The sequence below is a fragment of the Balaenoptera acutorostrata genome, chromosome 4 (genome assembly GCF_949987535.1).
Source record: "Balaenoptera acutorostrata chromosome 4, mBalAcu1.1, whole genome shotgun sequence".
NCBI classification, from domain to species: Eukaryota; Metazoa; Chordata; class Mammalia; order Artiodactyla; family Balaenopteridae; genus Balaenoptera; species Balaenoptera acutorostrata.
In genome coordinates, this window is record NC_080067.1 from 67,406,221 (window position 1) to 67,430,812 (window position 24,592).

The 24,592-nt window shown below is 48.3% G+C and overlaps 1 protein-coding gene across 5 annotated transcripts in view; it reads right to left on the bottom strand.

The window, feature by feature from the left end:
- Window positions 1–16,397: 16,397 nt before the first annotated feature.
- ABCC5 (ATP binding cassette subfamily C member 5) overlaps window positions 16,398–24,592 on the bottom strand; it is a 197,558-nt gene continuing 189,363 nt past the window's right edge. For all 5 annotated transcript variants that reach the window (XM_057546143.1, XM_007195330.2, XM_007195331.2 and 2 more), the window contains 4 exons: window positions 20,937–21,015; window positions 19,792–19,905; window positions 18,968–19,132; window positions 16,398–16,907 (listed from right to left, as the gene is read on the bottom strand). In XM_057546143.1, coding sequence (XP_057402126.1) covers window positions 16,806–16,907; window positions 18,968–19,132; window positions 19,792–19,905; window positions 20,937–21,015 — 460 coding nt within the window. In that variant the 3' untranslated portion in view covers window positions 16,398–16,805. The remainder of the gene's footprint in view (window positions 16,908–18,967; window positions 19,133–19,791; window positions 19,906–20,936; window positions 21,016–24,592) is intronic.

The following is a 24,592-nucleotide window of genomic DNA, read 5'->3' on the forward strand; positions in this document are numbered from 1 at the left end:
TTGCCTTTAAGAGTCCCCACAAGAAATGGACGAGGAGATAAAGAAGGGAAGGGAGGACGGAGCCTGGAGGGGAGGAGGCGGGGGGAAGGACATGTGCTGAGCCAGGCGCTGTCCTGGGCACTCTTGGCTGTGGGGCTCACTTAATCTCCCCCACATCCCGGGAGGCGAGAGCAGTCACTATCCCCATCTAACAGATGAGCACACTGAGGGACGAGAGCGAGGCTGCCTCGCCCGGTCACAGAGCTGGTTCCTTCCCATGCCCGCCCCTCCCCTCGCACAGCGGTGTTTGAGGAGACCCGAGCCCTCCTGGCAGATTCCTCCCTGCTAACAGTTCTGGGTCACCCCAGCGGACTCCTGAGTGCGGTCTCCATCCAGCCACCCCGTTCCCCGCAGACAGGGCAGCCTTGCCTCTTTCTCCAAACAGGTCCCGGAAGAGCCGGGTGAGGGGCCGGCCTGAGAACTGCTCCGAGTTGGAGACCAGGGCTTCCTTCACCACCCGGAAGCCGCTCAGCACCACCACGGGCGTCGGGCCCACCCACACGGTGAACACGTTGCCGTGAGCCTTGGCCAGCTGCGGAGAGACAGGGTCCCAGGGCTGCAGAGAAAGCTCAGCTGGCCCCATTCCCGGGCACCTTCCTCTTGGCATGAATCTCCACCTTCTCGCACCCAACACTTACCTCAGGTGCACCTTCTCAGTGCACCCGCCACCCCATTCGTCAGACAAGCCAAACCCTGGGTTCCCACGCCAGCACTAGGGCCAGCTGGGGTCACATCACAGGCTCCCTGAGCACGTAGAATAGTCAGGGCCCAGCACTTACACACACAGCGTCTGGTTTGGACCCCAACGATCCTGGGAGGTGGGTATGCTCTACCCATTTTACAGATGATAGTCAATTATAACGATACTTTCTTCAGGGCTCAGTGTCCAGTGTGGCCTTTACATAGATTACTTTAGTGCACTTTCAGTATAAGTGTGCGAGGTAGGTATCATTATCTCTAGTTTATGAAAATGGAGGCCAGGGAATTCCCTGGCGGTCCAGTGGTTAAGACTTGGCGCTCTGGGCTTCCCTGGTGGCGCAGTGGTTAGAAATCCGCCTGCCAATGCAGGGGACACGGGTTCGTGCCCCGGTCCGGGAAGATCCCACATGCCGCGGAGCGGCTAGGCCCGTGAGCCACAATTACTGAGCCTGCGCGTCTGGAGCCTGTGCTCCGCAACGGGAGAGGCCGCGACAGCGAGAGGCCCGCGCACCGCGATGAAGAGTGGCCCCCGCTCGCCGCAACTGGGGAAAGCCCTCGCACAGAAACGAAGACCCGACACATCCAAAAATAAATAAATAAATAAATTTATTTAAAAAAAAAAAAAAAAAAAAGACTTGGCGCTCTCACTGCCAGGGGCGCGGGTTCAATCCCTGGTCAGGGAATGAAGATCCCATAAGCTTCACGGTGTGGCCAAAAAAAGAAAAACAGAAAGAAAATGGAGGCCAAAAAAGAAAGCAAAAGACCAGGGCTCCACACCCGGGTCTCCCAACTCTCAGTGCCGTGCTTTTCCTACTACATGAGGAGCCTGGGGATCATGGTCATCTAGAATCTTCAACCAGAATTTTATAAAATTCTTAGTCAACATTGATGAGAGCTGAGCATTGTCATGGGGAAGGGAATTGTCTCCTGCCCTCCAATTCTCAGCAATAATTCAGCTCTGGCCCGGATTTCAAACCCCCCACTCAGGGCAACAAAACCCTCCCACTGGTGGGATCCACCCACCCTAGAAGGGGGCCTGGTGTAGCAGTGCTACTTGAGTGTGCCCTCGGGGGTCCCATTGTCCCCAGTTCCCATCCCGAGTGGCTTTTCAGAAAATTCCTTCCAGCCACAAACAGGGCTCTCCTGGAGCAGAGTCCTGTTAAAGAGTTTTCTCCACCTCATTACATTGGCAGTGGAGCTCTGCCGCAGAATCCTCTTGGGTGACCTCTGTGCAAAGTTTTTTTCTTTTTTTCTTGTAAATATTTATTTATTTGGTCACTCCAGGTCTTAGTTGTGGCATGTGAACTCTTAGTTGTGGCATGTGGGATCTAGTTCCCTGACCAGGGATCAAACCCATGCCCCCTGCATTGGGAGCATGGAGCCTTAGCCACTGGACCGCCAGGGACGTCTCTGTGCAAAGTTTTTACATTCAATGTTTGCAATCTCCCAACAACCCTGCATTTGACAGATGAGGAAACTGAGGCTCAAGGTCATAGAGCAAGTGAGTGGCAGGTGCAGGATTCACCCCCCCCACGCGTGTCTGAGCCCAGTTCCTTTCTTCTAGTGTCCCTGGGCTGAGAGGGAGGGTCCGTGTGCCCACCCCTCCAGAGGGCACAGGACGTCCAACTCAGGACGGATTCCCTACCTGGAGAAGTGTCTCTGGGTGCAGCTGAAAGCTTAGTTGCCATAGGTTTCCAAGGATGGGGAAGGGGAAAGGACCAGGAGGAAGGCGGCTCCTTTCCCAGTAGACGGTGCCAAGTTTCAGGAGCAGGAAGGAGACAGCCAGTAAAGCCAGCCCGCTGAGCAGGGAGAACATCTCGGGCCTGCACGTCCCTCACCCCTTTGCCTCCAGCCCTGGGCTGCGCTCAGGCCTTCTCTTTAGCTCTGTCCGGCCACCCTCCTCTCCAGCGCCATCTGACCTCTGCTGTTATCCCAGCACAATCAGGCAGTGTCATGTTGGGAGGCAATCCCAGGAGTCTTCTCACAGTGGAGTAAATCCACTTGGTCACGCCAGTCACACCCAGGCCCGGCTACTCAGCAGGGCCACAGGGCCCCGGCCTGGGACAGGTTGGGAGAGCTTCATTCCCAGAGCAGCCTCACCTCTGGCCCATGGAGCTCAACCCCAGTCAAGGTCCTCTCGGCCTCTTCCTGTGAGTCTCAGCCGACCGCCTGGATCAGCTCGGCGGGGATGGGGCAACCACTGGCAGCGGCGGTGTCTCCCCTCGGGATACGCTATTCTGGCTCAGCATGATGCAGACCGGGCTCATCTTTCCTGCTCCCCTCTGCCCAGGTGCTAAACAGTCTCTCTGGAGGCCTCACCAGCCTCCCAGTCACCCCCATCCCCGCTCCAGCGTCTGGTCAGCTTGGACTCTTCACCTGCCCGGGATCCTCGTGTTTGTCAGTTGTCACATTCTGTAGCCTTTGCTTTTATCTCAGCTGTCCTGGAGCCAGATTGCTGAGTGGAAATCCTAGTTCTCCCCTTACTAGGCGAGGACCTTGGGCGAGTTATTCAGCCTCCCCCTGCCTTGGTTTTCTCATTTGTACAATGGTGATGATAATTTTAGGCACTGCGTCAGAGAGTTGTTGTACCAGGTGTGGCGGGAGATAAATGGTACACTCAAGTTGAGTAAATTGAAGATTGGTTAAGAGAGATTTACAAAGGTGTGTGGGCAGGAGTTAGTGGAACCACAAGGCACGGTGCAGTGCTCCAGGGTAGCCACGTGGGGGAGCCCTGCCCACTCAAGGCTGAGAGAGGAGAGGGGCATCGATTAACGAGTGTGGAGTTTCAGTTCAGAATGATGGAAAAGCTCTGGAGATGAATGAGGGTGATGGCTACACAACAATGTGAACGCACTTAATGCCTCTCAACTGTCCACTTAAAAATGATTAAAATGTGGGAAATTCCCTGGCAGTCCAGTGGTTAGGACTCCTTTCTTGCACTGCAGGGGGCCCAAGTTGGATCCCTGGTTGGGGAACTAAGATCCTGCAAGCTGCACGGTGTGGCCAAAAAAAAAAAAAAAAAAAAGATTAAAATGGTAAGCTTTATACTGTGTATATTTTACCACAATTTTTTAAAAAGCCAAGGGACAGAGACATCAGCAGAGGAGCCTGGAGCCCCTAGTTTGGTGGAGACCCACCAGTGACTTCGGTGGATCATTGACAAGAGCTCTGGCCTTCATTAGTGAGATGCAGCTGGTTTATGGCAATCCTGCAGAAAATAAATACCTCATCCTCACTCTGCTCTACCCTCTGATGTCTGTAATGTAATGTGCCTCCCATTGGTCAAATCCAATTAGAAGCTGGAGGGCAAGAAATCCCGTAGAAAATGTAAAATGGTGCAGCTGCTTTGGAAACAATCTAGCAGTTCCTCAAATGGTTAATCATAGAATTAGCACATGATCCAGCAGTTCCACTCCTAGGTGTATACCCAAGAGAAATGAAAACATATGTTCACACCAAAACGTGTCCACAAGTGTTCACAGCAGCATCATTCATAACAGCCAAAAATGATGAATGGTCCATCAACTGATGAATAGTTCTCAGACTTCACTCTGCATATGGAAACCCTGCACTAATCTCTCCATCCACACAGCCAGTCCTTCCCCATCTCTATGCCTTTGCTCATGTAGTTCCCTCTGCCTGGAGGCCCTTCCCCCATGTCTCCTCCTCTAGAAGTTCCATCTATCTTCAAGGCCTCTCTCACCTGGATGTGATGACAAGGATCCTCCCCTCACAGGGCTGTTGGGAGGATGAGCTGAGACAATGTGAGATGAAAGTGCTTGTGGATAATGTACATGCTGGTACAAATACTGTTACTGCTGCAATTTCCACAAAACTGCTGGCTTCCACTTTTCATAAGTTGCCTTCCCCTCTCCAACATGTCATGTTCCTTCTTCCTCAAATTGTTGCTTAAGAGCCTACACTTCTTGAAATGCTTCTCTAGCCAACCTCACCGGTCTCTATCCACTACCTCCAAACACCCCAACCGTCTCCCACAGTGGTCCTTGCCTTGGCTCTGTTAACTACGTGGTGTCCACTCCATCTCTTCCACAATATGACAAGGTCCTAAGGGCAGGTGTCATGTCTCCCTTTCTTTGGGTTTCTCCAACAGTGTCACCCGATCGCTCAGAGTCCCAAGGTGCCATTAGGTAATGTGGACTTACTAACAGAAGGACCTGGTGGCCCCCCAGGCCAGTCCCATGGCTCACTTTCCTCTGTGTGAGCACACCAGTGTCCACTGCATGAGAGCTCCTCCATGGTGGTCCTTCCACACACGTCTAGACTTCTGCTTTACCCCCTTCTCTCCCCCACTGCAGTGGGAGGACCTTGGAATATCTCACATGTAACCTAGTACACCGTTGCAGCCTTTGAGTTAACTCAGATGGTTTTGGTGGTTTGAGCACATGAGGATGGTGTTCTGGGGATGGCTGGGGTGGGTGGTGCTGGCAGTCATGAGGGTTTTAGTAGAGGCTTTTGCACAGATGCAGGGAATTGGGCAGTGGCTGTGATGGTGACTCTGGTTTGGGAGATTGTCGTAGGATAGAAAGATGGGTCGGTCATCTGTCTTGTGACCCACTGACAACATTTCATTCGGGTCCAGCTACATTCTGGGTATCTTGGCTAGGTAGGAATGTTTCTCAGAGCCTCCTCAAAATCAGATATAGCATTTGAAGCCTTTTCTTTAAGACACAGAAATTTATTCCCCTAATGGGAGACTTGCCTGGTCAACATTCCTAAGTGTGTTGAACTTTGACAAACTTCCTCCCCTCCCTCTGGCTCCTGAGGGTGGGATGTGGCTTCTGGAAGAGAGACACACACAGCACACAGGGCCAGACTGCAATCAGATTCCAGGGATGGCAGGTCCAGGACCTGGAACAGAGGCCCCAGGGCACTAGCCCCCTCCTTGTTGCTTGGCCAAGGCCCTCAGTGTTACACTGTGAGGTGTAGCCTCCCCAGCAAGATGGTGGACGTGGGCCACACGGTTCCCACCTAGAGGGAAGTCCCCATGCAGAGTGTCTGATCCTGTGGTAGCCCACTCTCAAGTCGTACCTTCATAGATGGTCCCCTTATGATTCCAGCCACCATCACCACCCAGGCCATAGGGCTCCCTGTTTCCTTGTTAGAATTCTAAGCCAAGGGCGGACAAAGCTCAGACCCCTATCTCCTATTCCTCTAGGAACAGCTCAAATCAACTAAAGATGTCTTGGCTGAGCACCTGCCCTGTGTGAGGTATTTGCCCATCAAATTCCTAAACCAGTGCTTTCTATGACACTGTGATGGATGTTACTATAAGCAGGTAAGGTAGGGGATCCCCGGAGAAAGAAATCCAAGCAAGCCTGGCTTTCTGGACATAAAAGAAGCCATTTTTGACCTAAGCCATTTTGTAATCTAAGCCTGGCCACAATGCTGGCCCTTGATTGTTAATAACTAATGATCTTAAGGGAACAAAAGAATGCAGAAACAAACAGCTGTTATCAGGCAAGAGAAGTAAAAATAGCAAAGGTAATATCAGTTGTCAAGACTCCCAGTTCTGTTACGACGGTAAACATTAGCCTGAAGGGCTCAACCACCAGATCAACTGGAACCTAAGGGATGATGATGTTGACCTTTTCTGACCCTCATGACTTCAATCAACTAAAGCTTGGACTCTGTAGACCGCCCAGGCCCCTTTATGAATATGCATCTGCACTTAGCTTAAAACGCCCCCAGTTTTGCTGTTTGGGGAGAAACTGCTTTAGGAAAGATCCCTGTGTTCTCCTTACCTGCTGCGAGTAATAAATCCTTCTCCTCTCCTGCTCTTTGGCTTGGTTGCATCTTTTGGCTCGACACCCACCAGGAGGTGAACCCAGTTTTTGGGTAACATTATTGCTTCTGTTTTACAGATGAAGAAAGCAAGGGTGAACTGATTTGCTCAAGAAAGTGGTAGGGCTATAATTCTAACCCAGGTTTTCTGTCTCCAAGTTCAGTTTTCTCTTTCCCCAGCTGCCTCTCAGCTGGGACAAGCCAACATACTCAAAAGGGAGCTTACTAAAGGCCAAGAGAAAAACGAAAGTGAGAAACCCTGAGCCAGTCATGCTTCCAGAGATTCTGATGCAGCTGTAGAATCTTCCTTCACAGGGCCCAGGCTGGTCCCAGGTCTGGCTTTGCATCCTGTCTGATGCTGCAGCCAGGAGCCCCTTCTTCAGAACTGAGATGCCTTTTCCACTCCTCCTTTCTCTCCTCTCCCCCATCCAGGGGGACCCCCTTCTGTGGCCCCTGGAGAAACAGTGGCTATGGACAGCATATCAGAGCCTCAACCAAGGGGCCTGTGCCCCAGGCAGGAGGTATTCTCCAAAATAGACTGCTCCCTGCAATGTGATGGATTCCAGATAAAAGGCTGCTTCCTCCCACCTCTAGATCTACCCAAACCTGGGCCTAATCCGTGCTCACTTCCACTCCACACCCACTCCAGCAAGGTTTGGGCTATCTGTAGCCCCACCCCTACCTCTCCCTCCACTCTGAAGGGGAGGAGACAAAAATAAGGAGGTACGGAGACCACTAGAGATAAAAGAAATAAGAAGAGGTGAGGGAGGAGAGGCCCCTAAATTTATTTCCGTACACATGAACAAAGAGAGGGACTTGTACTTCTTACATTTGTGTTGAATTTGCACAATGTGCCTTATGCCTCCTGGGAGTGAGTGGGAAAAAATACAGGTGGCCTCCGGACAGTTAGATGAAGTCCCCAAAGAACTGGAGCTATTTCTGGGGAAGATTGGGAGACCCACAGATCCCTAACTGAAGGAGGGTCAGATTCAGAGACCACACCCAGGCAACTGGGGCAACGGCCGGCCCTAAAGGACATGTCATGCTTTGCACATTATAACATCAATTGTGCCTCTTTCATTCTCCAAAGTATCCCAGTTTGACCACTCCCCATGAACACCCTACAGCCTCCGACTCCGAAAGTGTCCAGGCTTTGCAGGCGGGGAAATGATGATGTGATGTCTCACTGTAATGAGATCTCGGCATTGAGAATTCTGCTGAGCGTTCCAGTTCCCACAGGGAGTGGCTCTCTTTCAACCCCAGTTTGAGAGGGGGAGTGGGGCCACAAAAGACACTCCCGCGCGCCACTGCTGTGCCCCAGGAGTAGGACCCCAGGGCTCAGGAGGAGGCTTGGTGTCTGAAGAGCGCGGCAGAGGGCAGCCAACACCCTCCCCACGCGCACGGGCACACCCACACCCAACACCTTCTGCCTTCACGGAGCTCCGGGGGTAGTTGAATTATTCATCAAACCAGAACGATGTTTTCGTTATACTCAGCCTATTCCTCTTATGCAAACAAGATTTATGGACGTTTTTCATTAAAAATATTAAATATATTTTAAACAGTCAAAAGGAAAGACCCAAAATCTTATGGAGGACCCTGGAAATAGACGGAGACAAACGTACTTACAGTGCCTGAGCTTAAGAATAAGAGTGGAGGGCTTCCCTGGTGGCGCAGCGGTTGAGAATCTGCCTGCCAATGCAGGGGACACGGGTTCGAGCCCTGGTCTGGGAAGATCCCACATGCCACGGAGCAACTAGGCCCGTGAGCCACAACTACTGAGCCTGTGCGTCTGGAGCCTGTGCTCCGCAACAAGAGAGGCCGTGACAGTGAGAGGCCCGCGCACCGCGATGAAGAGTGGCCCCCGCTTGCCGCAACTAGAGAAAGCCCTCGCACAGAAACGAAGACCCAAACACAGCCAAAGATAAAAATATAAATAAATAAAAATTAAAAAAAAAAAAAAAGAATAAGAGTGGAGACACCACGTGTTCCAGAATCCCCATTGAGAAGCAGAGAATTTTCCCAATAGCAAATTCTGAAAGGGATTTACTGTGTGGACTATTATCTAGTAGACAAAGTTGTCAACAGAGATTTTCTGGAAGATGAGCAGCAGCTTTCCTCATGGGTCCATTTCTGAGAGTGACTCTAGTACTGACCAAGGACAAAGAATTGAAACCAGAGGAGCGACGGTCTTTCTGTAAGTACAAAATGGCTCGCCTAGGGTGGTGTGATTTACAGGGAGAATCCGATCATACCTAGGAATGGGTAGTATCACATCTCTTAGTCAAACATTGTTTTGCTTATCTAACTATGAATGCCAGCAGTTGTATCACATGGTGGGTGGCCAGGACCGAGCACCTACAATCTTGACCAGCTGCCAGGCTCCCAAAGGAAATATCCACCAAGGATGCTCTAGGCAAAAACCCTTCCACTGATTGCTTCAAGGCTTTGCCCTCTGTGAGGCAGCTTGGTGGGTTAGTCTGGACAGTCTGGTGCAGAGAACTCCTGTGGCCGGTCTCAGGGTGGCCCAAGGCCCAGAGGCCTTTTTGGCCTTTTAGCACCAGCCCCGGGTTCACATCCTTATATTAGACCTTCAGACCTTTCCACACCCAAGGTGAGAACGCATGACCCCAAGGTAAAGAACACTGCCGAAAGGAGGAAAGGGTGTCTGTACAACCCAGGCCAGAACGGGTCCAGGCACCTCCCCAGTCATGAGAGAGCCTGGCTGCTTGGAACAAGAGCGGAGAATCACGGAGGAGGAAGGAGGGAGAGAAAAAGAGACAGCTACAGAGAGCACATTGTTTCAGTCTCTCTTCTTTTTCAGCCGTGAGCTCCATGTGTCTGTTTTTGGTCTCCAGTGGCCAGCAGAGTGCCCAGCACTTAATGGGTGCTCCATAAATATTTTGGGGGGAAAGGAAAAAATCCAGAGGAAGCTAGAGTCCAGGTATTGGGAAGCTGCGAGGGAAGAGATAGTTGGGTCAATAACATGGGAAGGAGAAGCGAGAGCTTGGAGGGAAGGCCTCTCTCATAGGCCCATGGGGATGAGGTAGGGGAGGACCCCAAGTGGGCCCGTTGACACATTTTCTGTCATCAGTGGACAGAATGGCCCCAGGACCACAGCCCACTAGATTCTTTGTCAAGGACACAAAAGGTTCATCAGGACAGTGTCCCTCAGCCCCTAGAACTGTTCTGAGCAAGGTGAGTGTCTTGGCCCCAGCAACCGTGTGCCCACAGTCCTCCCTGGCTGGCACTGGGCCAGTCCTGGGTGGGTGATGGGGCTCCTCTTCAGGAAGGCGGCTGTACCATAGCTGTGGGAGACCAATTCCAAGCTCTGACAGTTCTCACTCGGGCAGCAGCTGGCTTGGTCTTCCTATGCTGAGTCCACCAGAGGGGGTGGGTGGGAGTTTGCCGGAGCCCAGGCCAGAGACAGCAGCAGGATAGGGAGAAGATCCCAGGAAAAGAGGTGACCCCCTGCCTCCAAATACACACCATCTCCCTCGTGGGAGCTAGGAGGGATGGACACAGTTCTGGAGCTATGCTTCAAATGAGGTTACCAGGACCCAGGTTTTTCAGGACATATTTGTTGATCCACATTAATCAGAACTGGAGCTGGAAGAAATCTTAGAGACCATCTGGTCCAGCACATGCATTTATTCCTGAAGCAACTGAGGCTGAGGTCATAAGATGCAAGAGAACCACTAGAAGTCTAGAATCAAACTGTCTGGGTTTGAATTCTATGTAATTTACCACGTACTGGATATGTGACCTGAGAGAACTTAATCTTCATGGACCTGCTTCTTCATCAGCAAAATGTGTTTAAGAACACCTACCTAGTACAATAACGGAGAAAATTAAATAAGGTCATATTGCAGGCGCCTCCACAGTGCTTGGCACACAGGTGCTCAGATAATATGAGTACTCTCTTTCCGTGTTGAAGGTGACAACACTGATAGGTTATAAAGCTTATTAGGTTTAAAACCTTAATTAAAATACAACAAATTAATACCTATTATGAAATAGACATGAGGATTTTATGGGACTAGTATTTTGTTTCTATACCTGTAAACAGGCTCCAACGGGTCACTAATTCCCTGCAGCAGAGGTGGCTAGATGTTCACCAAAGCTGTTTTGTCCTCAAAGCAGTTTTTGCCTCCTGGGCACACAGCTAGACATTGCCCAGCCTCCCTTGCAGCTAGGTGCAGCTACAGAAGTGAGTTCTAGCCAGTGGAATTTGAGTGGAAGCAATATATACTATCTTTAGGTCTGGCCCACAAAAACTTCCTGTTCACCATTCCATGCTCTTTCTTCCCTGGTTTACTAGCCCACACAGAGGATCTGGCTGAGGACTTCAAGCCTAGAGGTTGGCAGAATGACCAGAAGGAGAAAGCCTGGGTTCACGAGTGACTCTCACTCCCCCCTCCCAGCACCACACTGCTCTGTGACAGGGGTGGGGTCATTGTGATAAGCTGCTGAAAGCTTGGCTTGTTACAGCAGTTAGCACACTCTGACTATCTACTTGGACTCAGGGAATTATAAGCTGTGAGAGGACAGAATGGTGATGTGGAAATTGCCTTTAAAAATCAAATTTAGGGACTTCCCTGGTGGTGCAGTGGTTTAGAATCTGCCTGCCATTGCAGGGGACACGGGTTCAAGCCCTGGTCCGGGAAGATCTCACATGCCACGGAGCAACTAAGCCTGTGCACCACAACTACTGAAGCCCGCGTGCCTAGAGCCCACGAGCCACAACTACTGAGCCTGTGTGCCACAACTACTGAAGCCCGCGCGCCTAGAGCCCATGCTCCACAACAAGAGAAGCCACCGCGATGAGAAGCCCGCACACCGCAACGAAGAGTAGCCCCACGCGACACAACTAGAGAAAGCCCACGTGCAGCAAGGAAGACCCAACGCAGCCAAAAATATATAAATAAATATTTTAAAAATCAAATTTAAAGACAACATGGAAAAATGAAAACTGAAACAACCTAAATATCCATCAAAATTGGATTGTTTAGAGACTTTCCTGGTGGTGCAGTGGATAAGATTCCATGTTCCCAATGCAGGGGGCCCGGGTTCAATCCCTGGTCAGGGAACTAGATCCCACATGCATGCTGCAACTAAGAGTTTGCATGCCACAACTAAGGAGCCTGCTTGCTGCAACTAAGGAGCCCATGAGCCTCCATTAAGGAGCCTGCCTACCACAACTAAAACCCAGTGCAACCAAAAAAAAAAAAATTGGATTGTTCATATAAAAAGCACATCAAAGTCATCTTCTCAGTGAGACTGGACAGCCTCTCTATAATTTTACCCTCTGATGCCCTTCCCTGCTTTTTTTTTTTTTCCTGGTCCTTATCATTATCTAATATTCCATATATCTTACTGACTGCCTGTTCTCCCAGTAGGATGTAAACTCCATGAGGGCAAGGATGTTTCCTGTTTTATTCACTACGATACTGTCAGTTCTTAGAACAGTGTCTGCCTTATACTAGATGCTCAATAAATACTTTTTGAATGAAACAAATAAGTGAATCTCTACAAGAAAATGCTATAAAACTATTAAAATCATGTTTCTGAAGAATATTTGACATGAGAAAATGTTCATAATATATTAGTTGAGATCATACAAGTTGTATATGTAAGTTATCCTAATTTTATTTTTAATGACTTTTATTTTATTTTGGCCATGCCGTGAGGCTTGTGGGATCTTAGTTCCCCGACCAGGGACTGAACCTGGGGCCATGGCAGTGAAAGTGCCAAGCCCTAACTGCTGGACCGCCAGGGAAGTCCCTGAATTATATTTTAAATGAATAATGCTGTTATGTGTTTTTAAAAATTGCCTGGAAAAATATAGATCAAATTATTAACAGTGGTTGCCTTTTTTGTAGGGAGTGATTAAGATGCATTTCTACTCTCTACATTTTTATGTTTAAGTGTTATTTGGATTTCTAACAAAAATGCATACATAGTATTTTTGATAATTTTTTAAAAAAGAAAAAATACATGTTTAGAAAAAGCTATAAAGAATACAACCAGGCACGAAGAACCTAGGGGCAAGACGGGAATAAAGACGCAGACCTACTAGAGAATGGACTTGAGGACACGGGGAGGGGGAAGGGTAAGCTGGGACAAAGTGAGAGAGTGGCATGGACATATATATACTACCAAATGTAAAATAGATAGCTAGTGGGAAGCAGTTGCACAGCAGAGGGAGATCAGCTCGGTGCTTTGTGACCAGCTAGAAGGGTGGGGTAGGGAGGGTGGGAGGGAGGGAGATGCAAGAGGGAAGAGATATGGGGATATATGTATATGTATAGCTGATTCACTTTGTTATAAAGCAGAAACTAACACACCATTGTAAAGCAATTATACTCCAATAAAAATGTTAAAAAAAAAAAAAAGAAAGAATACAACCAGGGACTTCCCTGGCGGTCCAATGGTTGAGACTCCGTGCTTCCACCGCAGGGGGTGAGGGTTTGATCCCTGGTCGGGGAACTAGGAACCTGCATGCTGCGTGGCGGAGCCAAAAACAAACAAACAAACAAACAAAAAACCTGTTAAAAAAAAAAAGAAAAGAATACAACAAGATAACACTGGCTATTTTTGGGTGATGGATGCCTCAGTAGTGTTGTGAAACTACCCCAAAATGTAATGGCTTAAAAAAATTTTATTTTGCTCAGGAATCTGGGGACAGCTCAGGCTGGCCAGTTCATCTCTGATTTACGTGGCATCAGCTGGGATGTCTGGGGCTGGAGGTTTCACTTCCAAAATGGCTTCTTCACTCACATGTCTGATGTCTCGGTACTCCCTGGCCTCACTCCATCTCCATACAGTCTCTCATCCTCCAGGAACCCTCCATGTGCTTTGTAAACCTCACGGTATGCTGGTCTCCAGATAGCTGCACTGCTGACATGGTGGTTGGCTTCCAAGAGGCAGGAAGTGGGAGCTGCTAGGCCACAGAAGGGCTTTGTGCAGAACTGACACAGCACCGCCATATTCTGGTGATGCATAGGTGGTAGTGGTGATGCATAGGACCTGGAAGTGGCTAAATTTACTGCGAAGGGGCAGGAGAACTGAAATAACTCAAGGCTTCTAGCCTGAAAGACTTAAGGAAGTCAGAGGGGCTATTAATTAAGACAGGGAGCACTGATTTGCAAGAAGCTGTTTGAGGGGCCTGGGAGATGCGCCCAGCAGGCAGCGGAGATTGGTACTAAAGAGAGAGGTCAAGCCCACAGTTGAAGGTTTGTGTTGGTGGGAGTGAAAGAATCCAGGCAAGGAGAGCAAAGGGAGAGGGCAAAAGGCAGGGAAATGCCTCCTTTTAAGGGGACAAAGCAGGTTACAGGGGTGGGAGGAGACCCAAGAGATGAAAGAACAAAACTGAAGGAGGGGAAGTTAGTGTCACGTGCAGCAGTGAGCTTGACTAGGACAACCACGTAGGGCTCCTTCTGCTGACCTTGTTACTTTTTTTTTTTTTTTAATTTTTATTGGAGTATAATTGCTTTAGACTGTTGTGTTAATTTCTTGCTGTACAGCAAGTGAATCAGTCATACGTGTGCTTATATTCACTCTTTTTTAGATTTTCTTCCCATTTAGGTTACCACAGAACATTGCGTAGAGTTCCCTGTGCTATACAGTAGGTTCTCATTAGTTATCTATTTCATACATAGTAGTGTATATATGTCAGTTCCAATCCCCCAATTCATCCCACCCACTTCTTCCCCCCTTGGTAACCATAAGTTTGTTCTCTACATCTGTGACTCTATTTCTGCTTTGCAAGTAAGTTCATCTCTACCATCTTTCTCGATTCCACATATAAGCAGTATTATACGATATTTTTGTTACCCTTCTTGGAGGGTAAATCCAGTGCATCCAAAAAAGTGGTTGCTTACGTTGGTGCCGTCCAACAGAACTTTCCACAATTATGGGAATGTTCTATGTCTGCGCTGTCCAGTACAGTAGCCACAGGCCACATGTGGCTACAAGAGCACTTGAAATGTGACAACTGAGGAACTGAATTTTGTTTTTAAATTTATTTTATTTATTTTTGGCTGCATTGGGTCTTCATTGCTGCACCCAGTCTAGTTGCGGCTAGTGGGGGCTACTTTTCGTTGCGGTGCGCAGGCTTCTCATTGCGGTGGCTTCTCTTGTTGAGGAGCATGGGCTCTAGGCGCATGGGTTTCAGTAGTTGTGGCATGCAGGCTCAGTAGTTGTGGCGCACGGGCTTAGTTGCTCCGCGGCACGTGGGATCTTCCGGGACCAGGGCTCGAACCCGTGTCCCCTGCACTGGCAAGCGGATTCTTAACCACTGCGCCACCAGGGAAGCCCTGAATTTTTAACTTAACAGCCAAACCCCTGAATTTTCAAGACACCGGTTTACAAAAAGGGCTGGGTTTATGATATGATTTCTGATGACTCAGCAGAACCAATACCAAATAGTTTAATGCCGCTTTCTTGGCTGCATTCAACATGAGATATTGAGAAACTCTAGAATGAGTACCCTTTCGAATGGGCACTTAATTCTCAATGAGTTAATCTGAATGAATTGGCTGAAAGGGCCATTATATTGTTTGAATTGCTGAGAACCCTCAACGAACTTCATTTAAAATGTATTTCACCACAACCATCCATCTTACCACATCCCGTCCCACTCCCCACCCCTCTTATTAGCAGCACAGGCGCTTGATTTGATGACCATGCCCAGGAACACAGGCTGGAGGGACTAAGGCCCGCCGCAGCGATTCCAGGCAAGCGGGGCTCCACGCCCCTTGCAACCAACCAGCTCTGCTACTGGTCCCTCCCATCTGTCACTCCACAGCTGAATATTCAGATCCGAGGCTCCGGGACTCCGAAGCCATTCAAAGACGCTTGTTCCCCTCCCAGATAATTATTTTATACACCGAGAGTTTTAGAAAATCCAAAATAATTTTATTCACTTTTTCAGATTTTTGCCTCCACAAGGTGTTCAGCAAACATGCTAAGGCGACAGAATGTCTAGTTGGTCACAACATGCAACGCTGACCATTGGACGGATGACAGCAGCGACCACGCCCACCTGAGCTACTGGCCCCAGAGCACAAACGGGGTTTGCGGGGAACACACCGAACCACACGGCACTCAGAACCTGAGGTAGGTCTCTTTACAGTACAAAAAACTTCTACACCAGTGTGAGGCACTGATGAGCAAGAGCTGCTTTAAGTCGCAGACTCTGGAGAGAGGAAGAGACTCTGCGGCGACCACAGGGAGAAAGGGGAACAGACCCACAAAATCCTGAACCCTGTCACTCAACTGTGGGCTCGTGGGGCAAATGAAGGCAAAGGAAGAAGTACCACCGGGAAAAGCAGCAGTGGGCTCCAGGGTTCGGAACCAACGGGTTGAGGGGCCGGAGAGCTCTGTGCAGTGGCCAGCGTTAGGAACCTGAGGCAGTGGGACACTGGGAACAGACTCGATGCTTGTTGTGAAACAGCAGCGAAAAAGAGGAAAGCAGGAAGGACACTCCCCCCTCACTGAGGAACGTCTCGGCGACTCTCATTTCCGACGGAGGGAGCGAACAGAGGTCTGGGACTTCGCCCCACCGCTCTCCCGACAGAAACAGTGAAGTGACAACAGGACAGAAAGCAGGAGCCCTGAGAATTCACGGTGCTCTGCGTGGCCTCCAGTGGCCCCCGCTCCACCCCGCCCTGGAGTGGCTTGCTGGGGAGGCGACAGGGGGGCCACTGGAGGGCCCGCTATTGCCACACGCCTTCCTTTTGGACACCCAGAAAACCCGGCACCATGAAACAACCAGCTGGGGAAGAACATATGCTACCCTTCCTATAGTCTAATAGTGAAACCAGATTCTAGTGCAGCAAACTGTACAAAAATGATAGAAAGGAATCTGCACTGTTCTTAGCACAGTGCTTATTTTAATATAAAATAAACGGCTTACATTTTCACTGGAAATATAGGCTATGTACAGAATTATATATAGATATAGCTACACGTATAAAGCTTCATTATAGGCCTCTGATACATATATAATAACGGTTCCCTGAACCTTTTAGAGTGCAATTAAGAACAAAAACTAAATTTTGTTTACATGAATATGGAATAAATACAATAATCAAAATATGGCTCTCCCTAAAAGTGAAACACACAAGCCAATCCTGAATTGCTGTGCTAAAGATAAAATCGGGAAAGGCAAGGTTTCGGCAGGAGGACACGATGAGGGGCCCGCCCCAGGCAGGGAATGGCAACGCTCCAAAGAAAAGAGACTTGGGCGGCGGCGGGAGGAGTTAGCCCTTGACGGCGATCTTGTTCTCTGCAGCAGCAAACATGGCATAGAACCGGGAGCTGTCATTGGAAAGAAGGACCGATGGGGTGTCGAACTCCACCACCTGTAAAGGAAGGAGACGGTATCAGAATGTGACTCGGGGACACATGGGGTGATTTAGAGGATCCACTGCTCAGGAAGAGGGGCAAAGCCCAAAGACCCCTGAGGATGGAATCAAGGTGGCAATTCAACTAGCCCTGTCATGCCCAAATGGGTTCTTTTTTTTTTTTTCAACTAACCAGGGTTTAGTTAAGAGAAAGGTTAGAGAGAAAAACCTCCAGACCTCCTTCACATACAGCTCAGTTCTTTCAGCCTTGGGTATGAAGGAATCAATCAACAAAGTCCTATAAGCTGCAGGGGAAAAAATTGCAGCTCAAGTCAAAGGCATACCAGGCAAATGTCATCTTGTTGTGCAAGCTGATCTGAACCTATGGATAGAAGAGGAACAGCTCAGGATGCCTAGTTGGCAGGGGGAAAAAAGGGAAGTGAGTATAAAGTCAGTATAATCAACTCAGACAATTATCCATTCGCGTGATGGACTTCTAGGCGGCCACTGGAAATTATATTTCAGTAGAAAATGAATGACATGCTGGCAGAACCTGCCTCCCATGAGAGAGGACACATACTCTCCCAGCCTCCCCTGCTGCAGGGCAAAGGCATGGAATACAACTTTGGCCAAGGAGAGGAAGGGGACATCTCCTAGGGTGCTTCTAGGAAAGGTTGTCCTGCCCAAGAGACAAGCGTAAGGACAAAGTGTTCTTCCTTAGGACTGTCTGTGTGAGGGTATGACGTTGGGTGCTAGAGCAGACATCCTGCACCATAAGGGGAAAGGTAGACACTGGCTCTATTGAGGGATAGGCAGATTATAAGCAGATCCATATGGGAGAGGGAACAAGAGGAAAGGGCATTTTAGGTAGATGGCACTGTATGAGTAAGACACAGAGGCGAAAAAGCTTAGGGGATTCAAGATTGTTTATAGCCAACAGCACTGCAAGGAAATAGCAGGAAACGAAGAAGGCTGGGGGGCCAGATTGTAGGAAAGCTGGGACCAGCAAGAAGTTTGGCGCCACTACATGACTGTAAAAAGCAGACATACAGGGACTTCCCTGGTGGTGCAGGGGTTAAGAATCCGCCTGCCAATGCAGGGGACACGGGTTTGAGCCCTGGTCTGGGAAGATCCCATATGCCGCAGAGCAACGAAGCCCGTGCACCACAACTGCTGAGCCTGTGCTCTAGAGCCTGCGAGCCACAACTACTGAAGCCCACGTGCCACAACTACTGAAGCCCGCGTGCCTAGAGCCCATGGTCCACAACAAGAGAAGCCACCGCAATGAGAAGCCTGCGCACCGCAGCGAAGAGTAGCCCCCGCTCAACGCAATTAGAGAAAGCCTGCACGCAGCAACAAAGACCCAACACAGCCAAGAATAAATAAATAAATTAATTAAAAAACAAAAAAACAAACAAAAAAAGCAGACATATAGTGGCTGGCCTCAATAGCTTTGGGAAATTCTTGTGCATGTGAGTGAATTACTAAGTACACGTGCTCTCTGACCTAAGTCAAAATGTTACTGTTGGGCTTCCCTGGTGGCGCAGTGGTTGGGAGTCCGCCTGCCAATGCAGGGGACACGGGTTCATGCCCCGGTCTGGGAGGATCCCACATGCTACGGAGCAACTAGGCCCGTGAGCCACAACCACTGAGCCTGCACATCTGGAGCCTGTGCTCCGCAACGGGAGAGGACGCGACAGTGAGAGGCTCGCGCTCCGCGATGAAGATTGGCCCCCGCTCACCGCAACTGGAGAAAGCCCTCGCACAGAAACGGGGTCCCAACCCAGCCAAAAATAAATAAATAAATAAATAACTTTTTAAAAAAAAGTTACTGTTTACAAGTAACAAAAGAACAGGTAGTAAAGCATAATGAGAACCCTGTAAGAGTGCTCCCAGTTCAGTCTCTTGACTGGGAGGGCTGCATCCCACCCAGAAGGAACCAGACTACAGTCATTATGGCTGCTTATCTGAATGCTCAGAACTACTCTAAGAGGGCCATCTGCCCAATCCTGCCAGGGCCCAGTTTTCCTCCCAGACAAGGCCATGTGCCAAGCCAAGGTCCCTTGGGGGCTCAGTACCTGCCCCTGGGCCAGCACCATAATCCTATCAGAGCCCAGGACTGTATGTAGGCGATGGGCAATTGTCAGCATGGTGCAGTCGGCAAATGCTTCTCGGATGGTCTCTTGGATCAGCAAGTCTGTCTCCGTGTCCATGGCAGCTGTGGCTTCATCTAGAATCAAAATCTGCCGGGGAAGAGAAGAAAAAGAGGGATCCGACCAATTCCTTAAGCATTCTGGTTAATCTGGGTTTCACTAAAATGTATTTTATGATTTGAATTTTACACCATATGTTGTTTTTTCTAAATAGGTACACGCATATGTAAAAATACTGTTTTGTTTAGAACTGATATAACTTCAAACCCCTATGTTTGCTGTGATTTCCATGAATGAAAGGATATATGTGAAATACTGATCTAACAAAAAACTAGCCCCACTTGTTCTGTAACTCTAAACACGTACAGTAATCTTTCTGGACCTCCCTTTTCCAGTTTTAAAATGAGGGGACTGGATTTGATGACCTGGATATGTCTTACAGTTTTAAAATGTTTTAAATCCATGGTTTCCAGTACTACAACTACTCAGTGGCTAGAAACAAGGTGCTCTTGGAAACTGAAGGCTCAGGGAAGTTAAAAATAAAAACAAACAAGCAAACAAAATATCCATATACCCAAATCGTGTCAAGGTTAATTTAGAAACATCTCTGGGCATACTCTTTAAGAAGTGCCACTGGGCTCGGAGCCAGGAATGCCTTTGGACCTTGTGCCACAGGCAAAAGCTGTTCTCCCATCTTCCTGCGCTTCTCTGCTGATCCCCCCTCCCTGCCACCCACCAAACTGCCTTACCTTACAGTGACGGAGCAAGGCTCTAGCTATGCACAGGAGCTGCCGTTCCCCCACTGAGAAGTTATCCCCATTCTCCATCACTTCAGATTCAAGTTTCAGAGGTAGCTGAGCAATCTAGGGAGAAAGGAAGTAGAGATTAGAAGGGTAAAAAAAAAAAAAAAGTAAATTTTGAAAGATAGAAAAAAAAAAAAAAGAAACTAAATTTGGTCAAAAATCCAGTGGCAAAAATAAATTATTCTGAAACAAATGAAAGAATTATTAGCCCAGAACCTAGCTCACCTAGAAAGAAGGTACAGGTGTGATGATCATGTAGTAGGACCACATTTTCTAGGCCATTCCATATTTCAGCTAAACTATTCTATTAGTCTCATATCATCAAAACGTCCCAGAAATTCCAATATTTTCGTCCCCAAAGCCTGTCATTTTTGGTTCTGAAAATATGGTCACGCAATGAGAAATGGGGTAAACAAAATTACTCTCTTTCTGAAGTCCAAAGCTGTAGGCCCATGGCTGTCAAACCTTTCTTTCCATAAACTATAGAACCTATTCTTCGAGTGAACTTGTTTGAGGAAGCCCAATATAAAGGTGATGAAGGCAGAGTGGATCTAGTTGAATCAGCGGAAGAGATCCTGGGCTTGTGTGCAGGAGCACAAGAGACCCTTCTCCAGGCCAGGGGTATCTGCAGATTGTGGCCCCTGGAGGGGGGCTGCTGAGTTACCCTAAGAGGTCTGTGAATCCATTCACACACTTTCTCAATAAGTGATATATCTCTTACACATATATAGATGCTTCAAAAAGATGTTGTACTGTTACAGTTAATAAGAATAGAACTTGATTTTAAAGCATTACTGAATTCTGAGTGGTTGTCATTAATATCTTTTCAATTAATGGATAGTAAAAAGGGCAATATGACCATGGGAGGGGGCTAAGGGGGGAGGTGAGGGTCGGGATATTAACAACCTTTATGCCCTTTCTGAAATGCCTGGGAAGCCCTGCTCTAAAATGCTCCTCCACAGACATCCTGGAGGTGGAGGGAAAGGCTGGGCTGGACAGCGGCAGCCAGAGCAGGCTGGAGAGTGACCACAGCATCACTGTGTTTCCAGCCCTGAAAGGCCAGCAAAGCCCTCCGTCAGTTCTTTACTTACACATTCTTTCATGTGTGTCCTTTCTAGGGCATCCCAGATCTGGTCTTCAGTGTACTGGTTGAAGGGATCCAAATTTGACCTAGTGAGAAACATAACAGGAATTCTCAGGGATCCAACCTGTACGTGACCATGCTGCAAAGGCTGACTGTGGTAAAGGGTTTAGACATTGGGGCTCAAACCCCATCCAGCCACAGGGGGAGGCTGAGATGGGAGCGCTGCTGCCTGCCTGTCGCAGGAATGAGCCTCCCTTTCTTCTTCACAAAACTTTATTATTATTATTATTATTTTTTTTTTTTTTTTGAGAAGAGCGTGTGGTCATTGCAGGCCCGACTCCAGGTATTATTTTTATTATGTAAATGATACAAGTTAGTTACAGAAAAATTAGGAGATATAGGCATACAAAGACCAAACAAAAACTAATGTATGTTTAATGACTTCTTATCAGACCCTCAGAAACAAACACTGTTAGCACTTTGGCATAGATCCTTCTAGATTTTTTCTATGTATATACATGTTAAAATATCTCTCTCATATGTATAAACTGAGAAAAACGCCCTCTTTCTTCTTGCTGCACCAGGGTGAGAGCCCTGCCACTGAGCAAGGGGTCTCAACAGCTAGCTGACCAGGAAAGGAGCCAATCCAGCAGGAAGGCAGAGGAGAAAGCTGAGCATAATGGGGTCAAGAGGAAGGATTTTACTGGCACCGAAAACTAGTTTGGGGACTATTCTTGCTTACTGTACTAACAGTATCCACCTCAAGGACATCAAGATTGATACCAAAAGAACAGGTCTAGGTATTTCTGGAAGTGTTAAAGACAGGAGAAAAAGCTCTTGGTCATGGAGGATGAGGGGGAACAGGTGGTGATGAAACAGATATTGGGTGGAAAGTGGGCTGTTGCATTAATTTGGGGTGTCTTGTCTCGACCTAAACGTCGCATTTGTGGGTCTAGTAATCTGAAAGGTATTAAGTATAATTTGCTTTGCTCATAAATTATGGTTGGCATATGGGAAATAGAAAAATCTTTGGGAGAACCTTAGCCCTGATCCACACTCGTCTCTGTGTCTGGGGAGACTAATCCCAGGCGTGAAAATGCAAGCAGGTCATTATCGCAGAATTCTGCCCGAGAGGAGAGCGCAGGCAGGCACACGCCATCTCTGGACTCCTGGGCAACTCTCTAACCGACCCTGCTCTCTTGTGCCCCTTTGCACGTGTGCTTCCCCCGACTTAGAACATGCGACCTCTCCCCACCTTTTTACTTGAGAGGCACTGGTAAAACAAGGGCTCTGGAGCCAGACTGCCTGACTCCTTCACAGCTTCTATCAATGACAGCTGTGTGACCTTGGCCAAGTTAGCCTAACTACTCTATGCTTCAGTTCCCTCAACTGTAAGACAGGGATAAAAGAGCACCTCCTGAAAAAGGTTTGTTTCGGGGACTACATTTCACATGTATAAAGCACTTACAGCAGTACCTGCGGCAGGACTGGCAGTGTGTACGTGAGAGCTACGATTACCGTGTTATTATCATCATTGTTCTTATTCCTTGGCTGTGATTCCTGCTTGTCCTTCAGCTCTCAACTTAGATGGGGTCTTCAGGAAGTGTCTCCTGACCCTTCAAGCCTGGACTGGGGGTCCCCCTGCTCACCCCTATAATGGCACTCGTCACTTTGTTCACTTGCCTCTCTCCTCCATTGGATTAGAATCCTTGTCTGGATCTTATTCACTGTTGTAGCCCATGTATTCTGTCTAATATTTTTTGTAAGAAAGAAGAACTTATTCCTCCCATCCTTATTTGGTTCCTGATAACAGACATTAGTATGTCACAACTTAAGTATTTTCAGTAATAACAGAGGCAGAAAGCAGCATGGTGGAGGGCAGGTGTAGGCACACATAGGATCTGGGCAGACTGGGTTCGATCCCTGCTCTGCATGGGATTATCTGCATGACCTTGGACAAGTTAGCCCTCAGTCTCCTCATCTATAAAATGGGGAGATAGTGACACGACCTGGTAGGTTGCTGTGAACATTAGAGCTGTGTAGATACAGTGCCTGGAACACGGCAGACACTCGATAGCTGGTAGCTGTTAAACTGACAAGGGACGTGGTCACTTTAGATGCCTGGTTGCACTGCTTGGTGGCTTTGACTCTTATATTTGATGCATTTTTCAAGTGGACACAATAATCCCAGGATCCTGAATACCAGGGTCCGAAATAGTTCTGATAAAGTCCTAGCCGTGAAAGGTCTAGATGGGAAAGACATTCTCTGCAGGCATGCCATCTAGGAAGAGCCCTCTCATTTAAAGAATGATGGTCTAAAACTGAAATGGCAGAGCATGGGCCTAAGTCTAAGGAGAAGCTCACCTGCTTCTAATCAAAAAGAGATGCTGAAAGCACCTGATCTTCCTTGTCCCTCTAACACTCTGGAGTCTGCCTGAGCTTGCCTCAGGGTTGATGAGATCTGTGTCTACGGCTCTCTCTCCAGCTGCCTTGTACACTGATACACCAACAGATCAGGGTGAAACCTGTGTTCTCCATCCCAAGTCTGAGGGATAAAAGGTTAATCACATTTTTGTTTGGTTCAACACAGACTGGTGGGAATTCCCATGGGGCAAGATTAGCACAATCCACCCCCCCCAAAAACAACAACAACAACAACAAAAAGATTAGCACAAGCCTCTGAGTGACATTTATCTAGACGGCAATGCAAGTTTTCACAATAAAATATTCTCTCTCCTTTTGTGTCTCATATCGACTTTCTCATATTTTACAGCAGGATTCCTGACCTTAGGGCTCACAACAGGTGTCTCACTTTTGAACCATAATGCTCAGAGCTCTTTTTTTTCTTTCTTTTTTTTTAAAAACAAGTTCCTCGGAGCTCTTTACAAGAGTCTTTGGAAGTCCTCATCAAACCTAGACAGAAGGGGCACCCGCCCAGTGGGAAATCACAACTGGTTCCATACAGGGGTCACGTCCTGCTTTGCCTGGTCTCTTGCTCCTCACCCTCCACCTTGGTCTCTGTACAGCTGCCCCACAGGACTGCACGCTGGAGAAGGGCCTCTGCCCATTACAGGGAGTCAACTCTGACCTCGGGCAGTAGGACCTGAAGTCGGTCCACATGTGGTTTAGTGCCGGGCTGCTCTGGATCTGCATCCTGCTCTGTGATTCCCACTTAGCGTCACGGGACCCTATTGAGCTAGAATCTCCCCCTGTCGGACAGTTCTGCTAGGTCAGTTCCTGTTGTGTCTCCACGTGCCCAGGTTCCTATCTTGACAGGCTGCTCAGGCTCCCAAGTTTCGGGGCCCCACCTTGCTCTGGTTTTATCCGTGAGCTCCCTGATTATAAATATCTGCCTTTTGGGGTCTCTGAACACTGCCCAGTCGCCACTGCTGTGGTCTGTTTGCCAGAGGAAAATCCATATTACCTAAGGCTGGAATTCCCAGCACCAATAACTTGATAAATTGCCACCTATGGTTTGATGCCTCACTTTCTGGATTTCTGGTTTAGCCCATCTCCTACCTCTTAAATCTTCCCTTTCTCTACCTCTTCCTGGAAGGAATGTGTAATTCTAGGTTTTAGATTTTACCACTTGTTCAGATTCCTCCCACGTCTGCTGAGTTGAGTCCTTTGTACAGAGTTAAAGACCTCAACAAATATATGTTC